The following is a 20602-nucleotide window of genomic DNA, read 5'->3' on the forward strand; positions in this document are numbered from 1 at the left end:
TCCAGGTACATCGTGTGGCTCAACATTATCATTTTATAGGTAAAGAGACTGAGGGCCAGCCACAGAAGCCAAAATAGTCTTTTGCAGTTTGGAATCTCATCATGTAACTATTTTTCATAAAAACCTTCCTGTTACAGTCAGGAAGACGTTTAAAGCCCTCAGCATTGCATACAATTTCTCTATAATCCAGCCTTTGTTCTTGCCTCTTTTGGGTGATCAGTCCTGACCACCCGTCAGATATCTTATTAGACATCATCTTCTTTGAAAACATATCCTGAATCTCTTCTGGACACACAAGCAAGTGCACCACCCCAGCACAGTCACGGAATTCCAACTGCCCTTAACCAATCCCTTTCCATCACTGGATGGTAAGAAGTAAGAATAGCTCTGGGCAGCGTCCTGTCTCTGCATCTTGATCAGGCATCTGGCATTGAACATTTTAAAATGAATTAATAATTCTCACTTGTAACCTTTTAATATGCTTCAATGTTTTTCTATCAGCCCTCCTCACAATATCTGTTTGGAAGAGGGGAAAAAAAAAAGAAATGATTCTTTCACATCAACATATAGGTCACATATAATCCTGAATGGCAACTCTTCCTAGAAGCAATCACATTTTTTACAGAAACAGCGTTTTAAGTCACAGGAATGAATCGTCCAAGCAGATCATCCAACCATAAATAGTAGGCTATGGGAGAGATTTGGGAGGGAAGGGGAACTTTCACCTTGCTTTTACGGCAGTAACAAAGCAAGGCGACCTGCACTGACCTCACCCTCATGGAAGAATGCCTCTATGTCTTTGTTTATAAAAATCAGCTCATTTGTTGATTATTTTTCTCTGTATGTACTCAAAATATAAATGCATGATTTAACTTGTAACATTTTCTGGCTTTGTCTCAGGGAAGCAATGTTATGGAAGATCAAGATTTGTTGGAAATTGGAATCCTTAATTCTGGGCACAGGCAAAGAATACTACAGGCAATCCAGCTCCTTCCAAAGGTAAGCAATGCTTTTATTGCCCTATTCCTAGGGATGGTTCCCAGTGACTTTTAAGTCTGGAGTTTTTAGTACCATATTTCTGCATACCAAGCAACCCCCAAGGGCATGTTTCCTTAGGGCCCATTCAGACTCACAAGACTACTGTGGTCCCCACTGGGCTTCAGATTTACCTAGAAGGATGTATTAATAATACAAAAAACACTGCTGGCCAGGAGGCAACCTTCAGAATTTCTCTTCTTTAAGAGTCCTAATATTGGTACAACTATCTGTGCCAGCTCCCTCAGGTTGAAGAAGACGAGAGGCATTATAGGTTTAAGCTAAGGAATATCCTTAGCTTAAATTTTCCTAATACATAAGAGATAATATCTCTTACAATAACTCCATTGACAGGCTCCACGGTCCTTATAAGGGACCTAATTACAAGTCATCAGTCAGAGATGCCCAAAGTATCACATCCATTGTGTATTTATGGTTCATGTATAGATCCTCCCAGGCCAGGTGCAATTTACCAACCAGGCATCTTTTCTACTGTAAGCAGTATGTTCCCTAGCAACAGAGTTGACCTTCTGTTTCCGGATCAAGTTTCAAAGCAGCCTAAAGAGATAGGATCCAAGCACTAGTCCTTCAAAAATATAGGATTTTAATTGGTAGGAAAGGGGAAGGTGTTTCAGGAGACCAAAAGGAACCATATAATACAAATAGGGCCCAGACAACAAATTGCTGGAAGCAGCTGGCAAATACCTAGTGATTTAAAATTCAGTGCAATTTTCATGGCATGGTGAATGTGCTGGGGACACTGAGCTGTACACTCAAAAGTGCTTAAGATGATACATTTTATGTAACGTGTACTTTGTCACTGTAAAAAAAATTTTTTAAAAGAAAATTTAAAAAGAAGAAGATTCAACTTGATTGAAACAATTGGACAGTGTAGAGTTGAGTCAATGTAGAGCTGAGTCAGAGGTGAAGCATGGTAATGTCTGTCAAGCTGAAAAAACTGGAATTTATTCTATAGAAATGGACAGAAGACCATTCTGGTGGTGAATTCTGGAGTCAGTGAATAATAGGAAGTAGAAGGAGGGAAAGTTGAAGTTGGGTCATCCCCCTGGGAAAAGATTTTGGGCAAGATTGGAGTGAGGGTAACAGTGAACCATAACAGGTGCACGTAGATATATGAGCTTGCCCCTGTGTTTTGCACTCGCTTTTTCTCTTTTCCTTTCTCGATAGGCTGTAATTTCTCCTGCCCAGAATGGGAAAAATAAATATTAACCACTGTCTCCCAGGAAGTTATCTGATGAAATTTGCCACCTGACAGGGAGCTGAGTTTCCACTGATCGCACCTTAACACTTTTGCAAATTCAAGGACAGTCAAATATACAAAGTTCAACCATTTAATATTCTGCACGAAATGGAAAAGAGTAAAACATCTGCCGCGCTAATTCCAGAAATCATTCCTATGAGCGAATCATTCACCTCCTTCCTTTTGTATCTTTTCTTAAAACATTACTTTTTCAACCAGCCTCTTCTCAATTTTCAGGAAGGAGTTTAGTACTGCTATATCTCCAGCACATGGCACAGTGTCTGACACGTAAAAATAGCTGCTCGCTAAATCAATGAATGACACCCCCCGTCACATGCTGCCCATGATTTAAAGTTCAGCTCAGATATCGTGTCACTTGCTTTGTGAAACTTCTCCCCAAATTAAACCATTTCTCACCACCTTGGTAATTGTCAACCTAGTCTAAAACAACTCCCACTAACTAGACTACCATGAGGAATTCTAATCTGTCATCGTTGGTTAGTCTACTTGAATCAATTGGTCCTCTCTAGCTGGACTATTTAGAGGTTTTCCAATTTCTGTCCAGGTTACCTTCTTATCGCTCTACAGTTGAATTTCTACATAGCATCTAGAATGATCCTTATAAGATTTAAATCAGGCCATGCCACACCCCACTTAAAATCTCTAATAAATTCCTTTTTCACTTAGAATGAAATCTTTTCTCTTGTCCCATAGTCCGTAGGACCTGGCCTCTTCCCACCTCTATGACCTCTCCTTCTCCTACAATCTAAACACTGGCTTTCTGTTGTTCCAGAACATGACAAGCTCATTTTTCCCCTTAAAGTCTTTTTGTTTTGGTCCCTCGGCCTGGGAAACCCTTCCTTCACACCTGCTCCTACATATCACAAAATCACTACTCAGGTATCACCTCTTCCCAGAGGCCTTCAGGAGCTAAAATTAATACCCTTCTCCTGCTGGCCCTCTCTTTGCTATTATCTTGCTTTATTTGTCTTCATAGTGCTATGGCTACCTGAAGTTATACTGTTTATTTGCTTTTTTCCTTCATTATTTTCCATCTTACTCACCAAAGTCAAGGTCCACAAGGTCCACAAGGACCTTGATTGTCTTGTTCCCATCTGTATACCCATAGAACATAGAACAGTGCCCAGTATGTAGCAGGTGGTCGAGAAATATTTGTGCAATGAGGGGATGCACTCATCTCTTACCTCTGAGATTTTATGGCACTATGCTTGCTCTTATATGAAGGTACTAATGATATCCTGCCAAATCCACGTCATAAGCATCCTGAGGGCAGAGGTAGCTCAACATCCTTGAATTTCCTATCATGTTTAGCCCGATACATGGTCATTAAATGAAGGAAAGAATGGGTGATTGAATAAATATTTTCTCTGATATAACATTTGAATTTTTTAATCAGAGTACCTCAATTTTAAAATAATTTTTAATCTTCTACCTGCCATTTGATAATGAGAAACAAAAGAATCTGAACCCAGAATTATTTGGAGAATAAATGGAGTGCTTATTTTTAAGAAAGACTATCATCCGCATTAGAGAAAATAATATGATGGAAACAATACAGAATTAAGCTTCTTGTCAAGGAGCTGGTGCAGAAGCGCTTAATATGCACACAAGGAAGTAGAGAATATATAAAAACATCTGAACACGTGCTCGGCAGCACACACAGAATGGGATGCTGCTGCAAATGGATGCTTTGCCTTCTTAAGTAATGAGCCAAGTCTTCAGATGGTTAATAGTGTAATTTCACAGCCAGCCTATCCATCTGCAGTCACTCGAAGTTTGCACTGCCAGGAAATGGACAAAATGTCTCTTCGTTTTGTTTCTACCCTGTTGGCCTTTAGAATATTTGTGCTCTTCATCTGTCGGGAAAAATAGTCCCTGATTGCCACCTGAGATCCTTTAATCAACATATTGTGTTTTGGAATTAGGGAGATTGTTCCTAAACAGAGAAAAGGTGGTTTGCTAAGTATAATCTAACAAACTTCAAAGCATATTTTTCCTGCTTTATTTGTATTGTTGTTTCCTATTTCAAAGAATGAAAGTTTATTCCTTTGGTAAGAATAGTTTTTTCGGTAATATGTCCTTTTTAATATTGAAACATTCACCAGTGCAAAGATTTGCATGTTCTCAAGTACAGTTGATACATTCAACACCTAGACTATGTCAGATGCACGCTAGGCATAGACGTCTTAGGAACAGCAGTCACATAAACTCCTTCCTTCCAGCCTACTCTTTATCTGTGCCTTTTGTAAGGCTACCCAGCATCCACTTCTCTCACCAACTCCAACTCAGTCTTTTCTCGGGGCTAAAAATTTCCCTGGACTTTTGAAGACCAAATTTCACCCTTATCCCTTTTATTATTATTATTATTATTATTATTATTATTTCAGGTTCATTGAGGGTATGAAGAATTAGGTTACACTGTTTGCATCTGTTAGGTAAAGTCCCACGTGTAACTGTGTCCTGCCCCAAAGAGGTGTGCCATGCACCGTGACCCCCCATGCTCTTCTCCCCTCCCCTCTTTCCACCCCCTCAGTCCCCTACCTCACCCCCTTGTGTTAGCTCATCTACTGGCTTCATATTAGAATGGAGTACATTGGAGTCTTGCTTCTCCATGGAATATGTTCCACTTCCATCCAGGTTAATAGAAAGATGTAAAGTCTCCATCTTTTTTAATGGATGTATTCCATGGTGTACATGTACCACAGCTTGTTAATGCATTCTTGAGTTGATGGGCATTTAGATTGTTTCTACAGTTTGGCAATTGTAAATTGAACTGCAATAAACCGTCAAATACAAATGTCCTTATGATAAAATGATTTTTTTTCTTCTGGGTAGATGCCCAATAATGGGATTGCAGCATCAAATGGGAGGTCTCATTTGAGTTTCTTTGAGGATTCTCCATACTTCCTTCCAAAAACGTTGTATTAGTTTGCAGTCCCACCAGCAGTGTAAGAGTGTTCCCTTCTCTCCACATCCACACCAGCATCTGCAACTTTGAGACTTTGTGATGTGGGCTCACTGGGGTTAGCTGATATCTCAGGGTGGTTTTGATTTGCATTTCTCTGATGATCAGGGACAATGAGCATTTGAAAGTGCTCATTGTTAACCCACCCTTATCCCTTTATTAAGAAAAAGAAATGTACCAAAAATTCCATGAGAAAATGACTTACTCTGTACTCTCCTAGAAGCTTTAAGCATATTGTGCTTTTTCTATCTCTTAGATGCAAGGAAATTACCTGATTGTTTATTTGCAATGTGTAACTTACCTTTTTCTAGGTAAGAAGTCTGCAGGACCAAATCTTTGGATAATCCTCTGATGTATTTTCCTTTTTAAAGGAGCATGCATGCTTTTGTCATTTGATAATATGACACCTGCAGGTTAGATCTTCAAAGAATTTCTATTTGAAAGTTGATAGAACTTTGTGTCAGGGACCATATTGTATCTCCTCTCTTAAAATCCCTCACCCTTGAATTGAAAATCTATTTCATTGGCAACTTTTTTAGAGGATGCTCAGCCTATTTTTCAATATATCCTCTTCTAATATTTCCCAGTTTGATAGCATCATCCAGACATAATTAGTAGTTGTATTCTCTGTCCTTCTTTCCTTTGCTCCCACTGACCCCTCGACCTGCTTGGGTCTGCCTTATTTTGCTGCTGTCATCCCTACAGCCAGTGCTAGGGGACTAGTAACCAGTGGAATGGAAATGCCATGTGCCTCTTCACCGTGCCTTGACGTCTGCAGACTCTGATACTATTGACAACTATCCCCATTATCTTCTTTTGGCTCCCAAGATATCAGGGTGCCCTCTGCCTCGCTATTGTTGCATGTCCTTTGCCTCCACAGTTAAATCTTGGCATTCCTCAAAACTCAAAAGTACTGGATGACTAGAAAGTGTAGTTATCACAGGACTTCTGCTCATAGTACACAGTCTGGCGTTCATCGTTTTGTTCACTGTGACCATCCTGTTTTACGGTATAATGAACATCTGCATTTCAGTTACCCTTTATTTCTAAGTTCAATTCAATTGAATCAATATTTGTTGGAGCTACATATTTTCATTTTTTCCCCACGGAACGGCACTGGTCACCTCTGATTGGATTAAATTACCTCCTTTTTTATCCTTAATGGGAGACTCTGGTTCAAGAGAAAAGAAAAAACTGAGTTTGCTGTTATTCCGATAGAAAATTAAGATTCTATATTGCTATGGAACAAGTTACTCCAAACTTTAGAAGCATAACAACGTTTATTATCTACCTGTTTCTGTGGGTCAGGAATCGAGATATGACTTGACAGGGACCTGTGCCTCTTCATCGTTATCAGAGCAATTATCAGATCAATAATCGTCTGAGATGACCAGGAAAGACCCACTTCTAGCTCACTCACTTTTCAGGGACAGGAGTTAGTTTCTTAGGGGTTTTGGCTGTTGGCCAGAAACATGTGCTCCTATTCTATTTGTGCTTGGAACTGTGACAGTCACAATTGAGGTGATTTGGAAGCCACGTTTGTGATCACTACCCCAGAATAGAAGCACATGTTTCTGGTCTGTAGAGTAAGGTATAATGTAGCGTGATACAATAAAATAATACAGAAATCAGAGTCCTGGGGACTAAAGGCTTACCAGTTGCACTCTACTTTATTGGCAAAACCAAGCATTGGGGTCCAGATTTGGGTGTAACTGTCTAAAAAGGAAGGATCAGTCTTACATGAATGTTACACACAAATCTGCAATCCCATAAAGCTTCACAAGTTTCTTTTTTAATGTGTTTTTTTCTTTAGCGTATTACTGGATGGAGTGCATATTATCGAATTTACTTTCCTTCTTTTTCAGGAAAGTAAATTGGTCAAATTCTATCAGATAAGACTTTAAGGATGTAAGCAAAGAAAACATATTTTAAAAAAAATTATCCAGGCGGCGCCCATGGCTCAGTCGGTGAGGCACCGGCCCCATATACCGAGGGTGGTGGGTTCAAACCCAGCCCTGGCCAAACTGCAACCAAAAAAAAAAAAAAAATAGCCAGGCGTTGTGGCGGGCACCTGTAGTCCCAGCTACTCGGGAGGCTGAGGCAGGAGAATCGCCTAAGCCCGGGAGTTATAGGTTGCTGTGAGCTGTGTGAGGCCACAGCACTCTACCGAGGGCCATAAAGTGAGACTCTGTCTCTACAAAAAAAAAAAAAAAAAATTACCAAAGCTAGAAAGCTAATGCAGATCACTTAACTTTAAGCCAGATCAGACCAAATAGATCAAAGCAACTGTTGACCAAAACCAATAAAAAGAAAATTGTGAGCAGATTTGTAGAGGTCTCCTGGTAGGGATAAAGAGCTCAAACACCTTTAAAGGAAAGATTACATGGAGTGCTGGAGAGCGCAAGTCCTACACCTGCTCCCAAAACAACAATTGTGGATGGTTTTCTTACCAAATACTTTATTGGCAACACCAAGCATTGGGGACCAGATTTGAGTGTAGCTGTCATTTTTCTATCCCTGTGTCATAGTGGAAGAGAATTGCTTCAGAAATGAAAGTCCTAATATGTGGGATCACAGATTATTTCAGAGTTTGAAAGTACTGTTACGAATATGACATCGTCTCAATTTGGCTTCTATCCAGGACTACACACTGCAAGAGTTTAGTTCTTTCAAGGTCCTTAAAGTTCAGGCATTTGTTAATTCTACTCTTTTTTTTTTTTTTTCCATTATTAATTCTAGTCTTGGTGGTGGATGATGATATGTATAAGCTTCAGGGGAAAGTATAACCAATGTAATTTTTTAAGTCTAGAAAGGAAAGATCAGTCTTATTTCCCTGTCACTTAGAAAAATGATCGAAACCGATTCCTATTTCTTCTGCTCGTTTTCAGAAGGGCAATGACAAAATAGGGACTACAGGTATAGATGTTCTCATGGTACCTTTTGACAGGGTAACTTTTCATTCTCCTCCCCATCACTCACTCCCCACCACTTTCATCCTTTTTACTCGCATTTCTTTTTATTGGTGTCTTAAACTTAATGCCACCCAATGTTGGCCTTCCTTCCTTTCTATCTTTAACTGAGCATCAATTAAAGATACACTGTCAGACAGAATCTCACACACACATATGTATTGTTAAAATGGAGTTCCTGTGACCTAAAGTAAATACAAGCCAGATTCAGTCTAAATAACAGAAGGCACAGAATATTGCATTTCCTGTAGGTCTTGTCCTTAGTAAGACAGACTGTGGTCCTATGAGTCCCATTCAGCTCTAAAAATGGCTTATTGTTCTGGGGCAAACAGATGTGCTCACATAGATCATGGTTTGGTAAACTTTTTCTGTACAAAGCCGGATCATAAATATTTTATGGTCTGTAGGCCATAAGTCCTCTGTTGCAACTATTCAACCCTATACGGGGTAAAGACGGCCATAGACAATTCAGAAACAAATGTGTACAGCTGTGTTCCAATATCACCTTATTTATAAAAACAGGCAGTGGGTCAGATTTGGCCTGTGGGCCATAGTTTATTGACCTGCAACTTATACTATCAATACAAATCTAGCAAGACTGGAAATTCTTGAGTATTTCTGAGAATATGCCAGGTGGGGAAGAAACTCAGATGAGGAACAGAGCCTCTCTATCAGATTAAGAAGAGCGCCCTCCCCCACCCCGCCCCCAGCCATGGCCCTCAAGCCTCCTCGTATCATCCTAGAGAAATATGTCCTTGTCGTGATGAACACGGACGACATTGTCTGTACATCTGTGAGGAAAGGTGTCAGCTCCTTTGGCCATCTTCACAGGATGACATGCCTCAGTGTTTGGGATTTATATTTCAATAAATACATAAGCATTGACTGACTACGTCTATCCTCCCAGATCTGACCCCAAAACCATGACTCTCACAATGTTCTGTTTCCATGCCGCAATACTCACATTGTTGTTCTTCCTAATATCCTTTCTTTAGCTTCCTATGATTAGTCAGTTGTAAACATTGATATTCCCTGTAGTTCACCCTTAATCCTGCCCTCTTCCTCCTCCCCAGACGCTCCCTGGAAACCTTCCTCTGCCCACATAGCTTCTGCTTTCACTCATGCACACGACCGCCACACCTCTGTCTGGGATCAGAGACCTATCTGCCTTCTGAACGTCTGCATCTGGATATGACACAGGACACTCAAAATAAACATGTCCAGGTGAAGCTCCATCTTCCTCTGGCCTCCATCCTGTTACGTTGATATTGACTCTGCACATAATTGTGTCGACAGTGTACTGGGTACTTTCCTTAGTACTGGGGTTATAATAATAGGTAATATAGACATTGGCCTTGCCCTCAAAAAATGTATATTCTAATGAAGAAAATAGATTTTATATAATGATAATTCTTTATTATATATGATCTATGCATTTTATATAGTATTGTATACAACATGTACTATATTTCTTCATTTATATTATACATGCTACCAAATAATATACATAACATATAAGAGTATATATAATGAAGAAATGTCATTAAAAAGGTACAAGTGCTAGGAATACACTCGAAGAGCAGCTGACTTGCTGACTTACTAGAAGACGTAAAAGATCACCCTCTTCCCATAAGAAATGTTGGTAGTATAAGTTTTGTTTTGTATTTTTGAGACAGAGTCTCAATTTATTGCCCTGGGTAGAGTGCCATGGCTTCAACCTCAAACTTCTGGGCCCAAGAAATCCTCCTGCCTCAGCCTCCTGAGTAGCTGAGACTACAGGCACCCACCACAACACCCAGCTAATTCTTTTCTTTTTTTAGAGATGGCGGTCTCTTGCTTGGGCTGGTCTGGAACTCCTGAGCACCCAAGGTCTGCATGCCTCAGCCTCCCAGAGTGTTAGGATTACAGGCATGAGCCGCTGCATTCGACCACTATTGGAGAAGGGGGGAGGAAAAAAAGGGCAATTGAGCTTAGATCAGAAACTAAAGTAATGTGGGTTATATAAATTTTGAAGTGCGGTAAGTCATTTGGATTTTTCTTATTATTCCTTCACCTGGCACAGTGCCTAACCAGGGTAATGAACTCTAGCCAATGTAACAAACACCTTCAAATTTAACAATGTTAAATTAACTTAGGAAGAGGGCGGAACCGTTAAATTGATTTCTCACTCACACTGAGTCCAGCATGGGTCAGGGAACTCTCCTCCACGCAGTCATTCAGGGACCCAGGCTTCTTCCATACTGGGCTGCCCCACCATGGAGTTGTTTGAGGGCTATCATAAAGGCAGGCTAGAGAGGGTGTAGCCGAGCACACAGGATGTCCTGCGGCCAGGTGAGTGCATCACCTGCTGTAGTCCACATGAGATTCACCAGGATTCAGGGTCATGACCCTCACTAAACTGCAGAGTAGGCCAAGAAATATAGTCTCTCTTCCTGTGAAGAGATGGTAGAATTCCTGGGAATCTGGCCATTCTGAGGCAAAAACATTTCATTGCCCTTCTGTACCTTAATGGCTGCCCTTTTTCACGTGGGTAACTTCTACTCATTCCTTAAGACTTATGCCTAGGAGCTGGGCAAGGTGGCTCACGACTGTAATCCTAACACTCTGGGAGGCCGAGGCAAGTGGATAGCTTGAGCTCATGGGTTTGAGACCAGCCTGAGCAAAAAGCGAGACCCCGTCTCTACTAAAAATAGAAAAACTAAGGCAAGAGGATCACTTGAGCCTAAGAGTTGGAGGTTGCTGTGAGCTATGATGCCACAGCACTCTTCCCAGGGCGGCAGCTTGAGACTCTGTCTCAAAAAAAAAAAGCCGGGTGTTGTGGCAGGCACCTGTTTTCCAAGCTACTTGGGAGGCTGAGGCAGAGAATTGCCTAAGCCCAAGAGTTTGAGGTTGTAGTGAGCTGTGGAAACAGCCAGGAAAACAAAGCGAGACTCTGTCTCAAAAAAATAAGGCTTATGCCTTGAAAAAGCTTTAATGATTGCCTCTCTCTGGGCTAGATTGGTGATCTAACCCTTCCGAGCTCCTGGTACACTTTATAAAACTGCCCATCAACTGGTCTGTATCTCTCACTCAGGATTAGGGTTTTGCCATATTTTTCTTTATTTCCTGAGCATGGAACACACAGCACTCCAATACCGTGGTGTTCAGTGAACGGTCACCCCAACAGAGCCACACTAGGTGAATGTCTCTTAGACTGAACAGAGCCACACAGGAACACAAATCAGAGGTCAGTCCTGAGTGATCAGGTGAGGAGTCCCCAAGCTATGTCCAGACTGAGCACCTTTATTTTTTAAATCTTTTACAAAGGAGAAAGACAGGTCTTTCATGCATTTGACACCCACAGTGCTGGTGACCTGTGTTTCCTAGAGTGACCTCCTCCCCCCTGCCTCCTGCTTTCTGGGTACAAGCAAGGACCAGGAACTCGTCTGTTCCACAGGGGCGCACTGAGAGAGGCAATGGCCAATGTTTGTGAAGTATTTTGTGCCCTTTCAAATGACAAAGCCCGGTAGACACAGAGCATAAAGTAGCTGCAGCTGTTTGGGCTGGAAAGATATTCAAGAAACTGCTGGCGGTGGGAGTGGCATGGCCCAAACTTACCTCCCCACGCTCTATTCCAAGGTTTTAACACAATTTCAGAAAGCAAGGTGTCTCCCGCACTCTTCCTAAGCTACCAAGGGAGAATTTTTAAGTTTTTTTTTAATAAATTTATCTTGGAATAGTTTATTATGTAGACCACAGAGCTGAAATATCATTTTTATTTATTTATTTATTTTATTTATTTTTTATTGTTGGGGATTCATTGAGGGTACAATAAGCCAGGTTACACTGATTGCATTTGTTAGGTAAAGTCCCTCCCCCGCACCCTGATATTTACAGAGGTAGAGGGTAGGAATCAGGTAAGAGTCGGTTCTGATCTGCGCTATGCCCAGCAGCTGTCATCCTTCAACTCAGAGTTCACCCCCATTTAATAAAGCACAATGGCTCCCTTGCAGTTACGCTGCACTCAGCAGCGAGGCACACAGGGATTGAGATACCTGAGCACTTTCTCTACCTTACATAACTCTTCAATGAATGATCACAAGTTAGAGCTGGAAAGCACCTTTAAATATCCAGCTCCACTTCTTCCAGGAGTCATTTTATGGGGTAGGGAAACTATTCCTGGTCACAGTAATTGACTTGCCCCCAGGGAAGATTGCTCCTTCAGTAACAGAACTGGAACGAAACCCTGACCCCCGGGTACCTGTGCTCCTGACAGTGGCGTCCTGGATCAGAGCCCCAGAGCTGTGAGGATGTGTGTGTGCTTCTGACAGAAATGAAGAAGGAGCAGCATATGAAAGAACTGATAGAGTAAAAGAAAAACAGAGACTGTTTATAAAATTGGGCTTCCTTTTAGGTGTCAGGCTTAAAGGCAGTTTTTGTCTTTTTTTTTTTTGAGATTTTAAATTTTTTTATTTTTAATGATTATGTGTACATAGTATTATATATACTTATAGGGTACATGTGATGTTTTGGAACATGCATACAATGTATAATAATCAAGTCAGAGTATTTAGGGTGCTCATCACCTCAAACACTGACCATTCTGTGTATTGGGAACATTCCAGTTCCATTCTTTTAAGCCATTTTAACATATACCCTAACTTACTATTGACTATAGTCACTTTCTTGTGCCATCAAATACTGTTCATTCCATCTAACTATGTAACTATATTTTTGTACTCATTAACTATCCCCACTTTGTCCCCCTCTGTCCACTATCTAACCCAGCCTCTGATAATAATAATTCTAGTCTCTGTCTGATCAATTGGGTTTTTTTGTTGTTTGTTTGTTTTTTGAGACAGTCTCACTTTGTTGCCCTCAGTAGAGTGCCGTAGCGTCACAGCTCACAGCAGCCTCAAACTCTTGGGCTCAAGAGATTCTCTTACCTCAGCCTTCCGAGTATCTGGGACTACAGGCACCTGCCACAAGCCCAGCTATTTTTAGAGACGGGGTCTCACTCTTGCTCAGGCTGATCTTGAACTTGTGAGCTCAGGCAATCCACCCACCTCAGCCTGCTAGGATTACAGGCCCTGATCAATTGTTTTAATACTTAGCTCCCACCTATGAGTGAGAACCCATGAAATTTGTCTTTCTGTGCTTGACTTATTTCATTTAACATAATGTTCTCTAGTTCCATCCATGTTGTTAGAAATGGCAGAATTTCATTCTTTTTATGGCTGGATAATATTTCATTGCATATATGTACCACATTCACCCACTGACGGACACTCAAGTTGATTCCAGACTTTAGCTGTTGTGAATGGTGCTGCAATTAACATGGGAGTGCAGATGTCTTTTCAATGTACTGATTTCCTCTTTAAAGAGCAGTTTTGGTCCCCCTCCATGGACCACTGAACTTCCTACTCATGGCTGGAAGGGAAGGGCTATGACAGGGGCCCAAAAGCTCTAGAAAGACAGGAAAGAGATAAAGATGAAAAAAAAGAAAGGCAGACAGAGACCATGATGCTGCCCCGCACTCAGTGGGAGTGGTCACTTGTTTATCTTTGAAGGGAGCCCAAGAGAAGCTTCACTGAGTGCACACATCGCTGTTTCAAAGATGGAGAGGCATAAAAGAATAAAGCAAAATAAGCAAATAATCTTATTTCCTTTCTTCTTTAATCTGGTTAGAGAGGAAGGAAAGATAGACAAGATGGAAGGGCATTCTCTAGAAAAAAGTGAAGGGACATCCTTAGGGCATTAAATTCTATAACAATGACATTTTATAATAGGATTAAGCCAGGAAGCAGCAAGTGAATTGGGAAGGAACATGGCCAGATTTCCATAGTTTGAATCTGGGCTCCACTGTTGACATAATTGCACTACCCAGTGCAACTTCTTAAAACTTTCCGTGCCTGATCCCTCATCTTACAATGGAGATAATGATTTTACCTGTTCCATAGGGGTGTTATGAGAAGTGAGTCAATGTTTATAAAGCACTTAAAATGGAGCTTGGCACAGTATATATGCTATGTTCATGTCTACTAAATAATTTTCTGAAGGTAAACCAAGGAAAAGGCTTCCTTCAGCCCATTAATCATATCTGAAAATTATGTCTCCTCATAACAATAAGCATAAACAATAAGCAAAAGGAATCTCCTCTTATTTATTTGTTCAATAGATGTATATGAACCACCTGCCATGTACCAGCCAGGCACTTTTTTTTTTCTTTTCTTTTTTTTTTTGAGACAGAGTCTCACTTCGTTGTCGTGGGTTCAATGCCATGGCATCATAGCTCACAGCAACCTCAAATTCTTTAGCTCAAGAAATCCTCCTAACTCAGTTTTCCTATTTTTAGTAGAGATGGGGTCTCATTCTAGCTTAGGATGGTATCAAGCTCCTGAGGTCAGGCGATCCACCCACCTCGGCCTCCCAGAATGCTGGGATTGCAAGCGTGAGCTAGTCACGCCTGGCCAAAGCACTTTTTCTTAGCTACTAGGAATTCGTGTTAGGAAACAAGACCTACAAGATCTTTGTGCAACTTGAATTCTAGTAGGGCACCCAGAGCAACAACAACAACAAAAAAAAAGAAAACTACATAATTTCCAGAAAAAGTAAATGCTATGGAGAAAGAATGAGCAAGGAATGGGCAGGGGATGATAGGAATTTGTGAATGGCACTTTAGGTGGATACATATACTAGGATTCATACTGAGGCAGCTTAACCAGGGCTCTTAATCACCTTCCTGTATTGTCTAAACCCTGTACTTCAAAGCTCCCTAAGAATACTAAGGGGATATTGAGATGAGGGAACTAAATAATCCACTTAGGATCTTTTAGGGACTTGCAATCTTTCAGGGGCTCAAAAACAAACTCTCTGGAGCTTTTAGTTAAACCTATTTTAATCCTAGTTTAGCCACCTGTTGCTGTGTCACCTGAGGCAAGTTACTTAAATTCTCTAATCCCGGTTTCCTTATCTGGAAAATAAGAAATAGCAGTGGAACCTAGCCCATTAGGTGGTTATGGGTTTTATATATATATACACACACAAATGTATATGAAGTTCCCAACACTTGGAGGAACTCAGTTCATATTAGTTATGACTGTTTGCATTTATTCAATAAATCCTCACTAAATTAACAAAAATTGGTAAATTTTTGACATTGCTTTTGCCTGGGGCCAAGAAGTAACAAAAAAGAATTCAGTTACTGACCTAAAAGTCTGTGACTAAAAAACGCCCAGGACTGCCTTGCATGGGAAGCTTTCCATCCTCTACTAGCAGAACTCTCACAATGCAGAGAAGTCACTTTCTAGATAGGGAAATGGCAAAAGCTTCAGATCTATTGTCATCGACTAGATTAATCATTTTGGAATATACTGAAGGGTTACTGTTTTACCCATCAGGAGCTAGAAGAGAAGGTGGTGAGAATCATAAACCAGGCCTTCCTAGGTAAGCAGCTAAATGAATAAACATGATACTGACAGGGCTTCCTGTCTGCACCTCTTAAAGAGAAGGCAGTCAGTTCCCAGCACTAGTGGGGACTGGACATTAGTTAGGTGAAGAGGGGAAGTTGAGATTGCCTTTAATAGCAAGGGCTCCATGCATGTACATGGCATAGAATGGAATGGAAGTGAACTAAGAAGCTGAGTAGGCAGTCCTTGACAGTGATTTCTTAGAAAAGCACAACTATAAGCTATAGAAAAAATATATCCACCATTTTTTTTTTGACACAGTCTTACTCTTTTACTCCTGGGCAGCGTGCCATGGTATCACTGTAGCTCACAGCAACCTCAAACTCTTGGGTTGAAGCGACCCTCCTGCCTCAGCCTCCCAAGTAGCTAAGACTACAGGCACTTGCCACAATGCCTGACTAGTTTTTCTATTTTTAATAGAAACAGGGTCTCACTCTTGCTCAGGCTGGTTTTGAACTCCTGAGCTCAAGCAAAATCCACCTGCATCAGCCTCCCAGATTGCTAGGATTACAGGCGTATCCACCATCATTTTTAACAAACCACAGTCACCTATCTTTACTATACAATTGAAGTATGTGCTAATTTCATAGGGGAATAGAATTTGGCTACATTTATTTTCCATCAATAGCCTTCAAATGATACATCTTTGTTCATTTTATCTCTGCGAATGAGTTGAGCATCTTCTTATGACCCGGACACAGTGCAAGAAGGAAAAAAAAGTGGTGAACTTACACAGTATCTGCCTTCAAGGATATTTCAGCCTAGTAAAGGAAGTCAGACCAATATTCAGATGATTTCAATATAGTACAAGGTAGAGCATGAACAAGCTATAAGAGATGTAAAAGTACAAGCTTTGGATATTAAGTGGAAGGGAAAGTCTCTTCTGTTCAGAGAATCAAAAGTTTTCCAAAAAAAGAGACCAACAAATTTAAAAAGCCCTTACAATGCACTTTAAAGACTTCTTTGTTCGTTGTTGTGGGAGCTTTGTGATAGTTCAGGATGCTCCAAGCTCAAAGTGACCCAAACCATTTATTTAGTTTGTTCAAGCAGATGGATATGCTGTTTTTTCCCTCATCTGTGACAGCTGTCCTCTGAAATGCAGCCAGTGTCATCAATCCAGCTGTGATGTTCATTCATCACTTTGCCCTTCCAGCTTTAGTAAGTCAAATCCTCCAACCGAACCAGATACCTGTAGTCAGCTTCAATGGAGCAGCCTAAATAATTAATATTCTCCCATCCTTAAGCTGAACACATTTTCATTACATGGTATTTCTTTGTAGTTATTTTCTTTGTCAGTGAGCAGTGAGATTTTAGATTTCAAAGTCTAATAGTCCTCACATCTACCTTTGGGTTTGGGGTTCTAGCCTGATGGTTAGTCTTTTGTGGACCCACAGTGAACAGTTGGAATCCATGTTCCCCAAAATATTCTGTGCTTGCCAAAAGACACTGCCGGGAAAACCCCTATGTTCATAGCAGTCACTCAAATAGAGATTGCCCATGTGCCAGGCAGTATTCTATACACTGTTAGATTAATTGTAACTCAATCTGAATTTCTATATTAAGTCCCTATTTTACAAGTGAAGAGATTAAAGCACAGAGAAGTTAAGTAACTTGGCTAAGTTCACCCAGCTAATAAGTGTCAGAGTCAGAATTTGAACTAGAGGCCCAGCTCCAAAGTCTGTGCTCTTAAATGTTTTCTGCTACTCCCTCTATGAGCAGAGTACCCTGTCTTGGTACACAGAAGAATCCATAGAACAATCACCTATCAATGCATTTACCTTTTGGAGAAAAATGCCGGGCCAGGTGTACTATCTCACACAGGTCTATTGTCCTCTGTTCTTTATTTTAGTAAATGCAAATTCAACTTTTTTTTTTTTTTTTTTTTTTTTAGTTAACAGATAACTATTGTTCTTCTCAGAGGAAATTGCCAAATTCTTCTCAATTCTTTCTGAGAGAAAATACATTTTAGTTTTACTTGTTGTTCTGTGAGTTCAGGACAGTATAAGTACAAAATAGATACACTTTAGATGATTTTTAAGGTTATAATTTATGAATCACAGAGCCCTGACAGGTTAAAAGCTTTTTCTTCAATGTATCATCAGCTTTAACCCTCAGCTCTACTTACAAGCCACTGCTTGGTAGCAAGGCATTATATTTACAATTTTCTAAATACTAAGAGGTAAGTGTATTTATTACAAAAAGTTTTGAAGGCTGAGCGTGGTGGCTCACGCCTGTAATAGCGCTCTGGGACGTTGAGGAGGCTGGATTGCTTCACCTCAGGAGTTCAAGACCAGCCTGAGCCAGAATGAGACTCTGTCTCTAAAAATAGCCTGGTGTTGTGGCAGGCACCTGTAGTTCCAACTACTCAGGAAGCTGAGACAAGAGGATCACTTGAGCCCAAGAGTTTGAGATTGCCATGAAGTATGATTCACAGCACTCTACTAAGGGTGACAGTGGGAGACTCAGTCTCAGAAAAAAATTAAAAAAAAGACACTTTTGAATGTGAAATTGTATTCACTAATGTACAAGAGCTTCTTGCCATATGTGTATAAAGTATCTATTTCCCTGATTCTCACCTCTGGCACTTAATTACATCATCCTCTAACAACATTTACCAGCATCTTTGGGCAGAACACTTTGCTAAGTGCTACATGATGTACACGCAAAGTTAACAATTAACCTTCCATCCTGAGGCCTCAGCATGCCCAGGAGGCTTAGAGTTAGGTGGCCAAGAGATAAAACAATGCCAGATGCATAAGGTCTGCAGACAGCCACATGCTGTGCCCAGAGATTTGTCAGTAAATGGCTGATTTGTCCATCTATTTAATCAGTCTGTCGATTCATTTTGGCCCCATGTTAAGTTCAGAGGTGGGACTGGAAAAATGGGTAAGACTTGGTCCCTGCCTCAAGGAGTTCTACCCACATTTTAGACAGAGACACAGTGTAAAAAACTAGAATACTATATGAAAAATGCTGCAAGCAGTGGGCAAAGCTAAATACATGGGGATCAGGGAAGGCTTTCTGGGCAAGTGGATGATACTTGAACTGAATCTTAAAGAATGAATAGACATTTTCAGCCAAATAGGGCATTAAGTGAATCACTTTAGACAAAGAATACTACCTATGGTTCTACTGAGAGAAATAGATGCCCATGTTCTCTTTTTCTCTCTCTCTCTTTCTCTCTCTCTTATACACACACACACACACACACACACACGCACGTGAACACATGCACTCACTTCTTTATATATTAACCCTAAGGAAACCAAACCAGAAACTGTACCCAAATTTCTCCAACCTATTCAAATTTCTTTGCTTTTCTGGAACTTATAAAAACATTGGCACTTAATTTATTTTGTTATACAGTCCTGTGCTGCGTAACATTTCAGTCAATGATACATGACAGTGGTCCGTGTGATTGTAATGGAGCTGAGAAATTCCTGTCACCTAATGATTTGTGTTATAATTATCTACAGTCTTCAGTACAGTAACAGACGTCACAGGGTTGCTGCCAAGGAGTGATAGGCCACACCATGTAGCCTAGGCGTGCAGTCGGCAATCCCATCTAAATCTGTATGTGTACTGTATGCTCTATGATGTTCGCACAGAAATGAAATCACCTAACAGTGCGTGTCTCAGATTCTATCCCTGTTCCTAAGTGACACATGACTATAATTGTATACCCAAGGAAATTACATATTTTGGGGGAATACAGTACATTTCCTTCTAAGAAATTACACCGTCCTAGAAGGTAGGAACTTACACCCTTTTATATTTATATAATATCTAGGATGATATTTTATGTACATATATAATACATATAACATAGATTATACATATATATAATATATGTATATGTATACATGTATAGTGTGGGTATATATATATGTAAGTGAGTTGATATATAGCATGTAACAATGTCTGACAAGGAAGTTCATGATCTCATCCTAGAAAAAGTGCTACATACCTCATTGCTGAATATCACTATGGTCACCTTTGAAGTACTCCCCTTGGGAAGCTATGCACCAATGCTAGGGCCTAGGTTACCCTTCAAAGCAATATTGGACCTCTTTTTCTGGAATGACCGTCAAAGCTGTCATTACAGAGCGCACAAATACACACAACAATAATAAAGTAAGACACCACCATACATCAACACAAACACAGCTGTGAGACTCTGATATACGAAGGTTATGAAACCTCAATGGATTGTTTGTACATACTGCCAACATAAGTGCATGGTTCATGAATTCAATTCTCACACCTCATATATATGTGTGTGTGTATATCTTGCTTTCAAAATCTTGTTGAAATAAATCGTAACCGCTAAAACTATTGTAAGAGCTGACTATACTAGGGATTCCCACAAGTGGAGCTGAAGATTGTTAGTCATTCCATTGTCTGATATAATTAAAAATTCTAAACTGAACAAAAAAACCAGGCTATGTGGCTGGAAACATTTTCTTGAGGATCAAGCTATTTTTTCTTATGACTGCTGTTCTCACTCCAATGGTAGTGGAATAGTTCTTAGATTATCTCTTAACTATAAATATAAAAGGGGCTCTCAGAAACTCCAACCAGGGCTTCAAAATAGGATTCCAACAACAATCACAGAGCAACACGTCTCTGCATACTCCAGGGCTTGCTGAAATGCTTCCTAATGACTCATTCTGAGAGTCTCATGTCATACGTGTGCTGTGTAGCTAGACTACCTGCTGGCCATATGACACCTGCCCTTTTCTGCCTCTCTTGCTCTAGTTTATTGGGGTGATGTTTCCTGTCACCACCACTTGAAACAGTGCCATGAGAACCTACCAAAAGTGCTCTCAGTCCTGTTAATATTATGTACTTACTGAAGCCACCAAATCTGTTAGTGATGATGGCCAAGGGCTGGTTCAGAGCT

At 40.4% G+C, this 20602-nt stretch overlaps 1 protein-coding gene across 17 annotated transcripts in view; it reads left to right on the forward strand.

Moving 5' to 3' along the window:
- ANKS1B (ankyrin repeat and sterile alpha motif domain containing 1B) overlaps window positions 1-20602 on the forward strand; it is a 1177049-nt gene that overhangs the window by 819395 nt on the left and 337052 nt on the right. For all 17 annotated transcript variants that reach the window (XM_053582560.1, XM_053582555.1, XM_053582557.1 and 14 more), the window contains one exon: window positions 901-999. In XM_053582560.1, the coding sequence (XP_053438535.1) occupies window positions 901-999 (99 nt within the window). The remainder of the gene's footprint in view (window positions 1-900; window positions 1000-20602) is intronic.

This window comes from Nycticebus coucang, chromosome 3, assembly GCF_027406575.1.
Source record: "Nycticebus coucang isolate mNycCou1 chromosome 3, mNycCou1.pri, whole genome shotgun sequence".
NCBI lineage: Eukaryota > Metazoa > Chordata > Mammalia > Primates > Lorisidae > Nycticebus > Nycticebus coucang.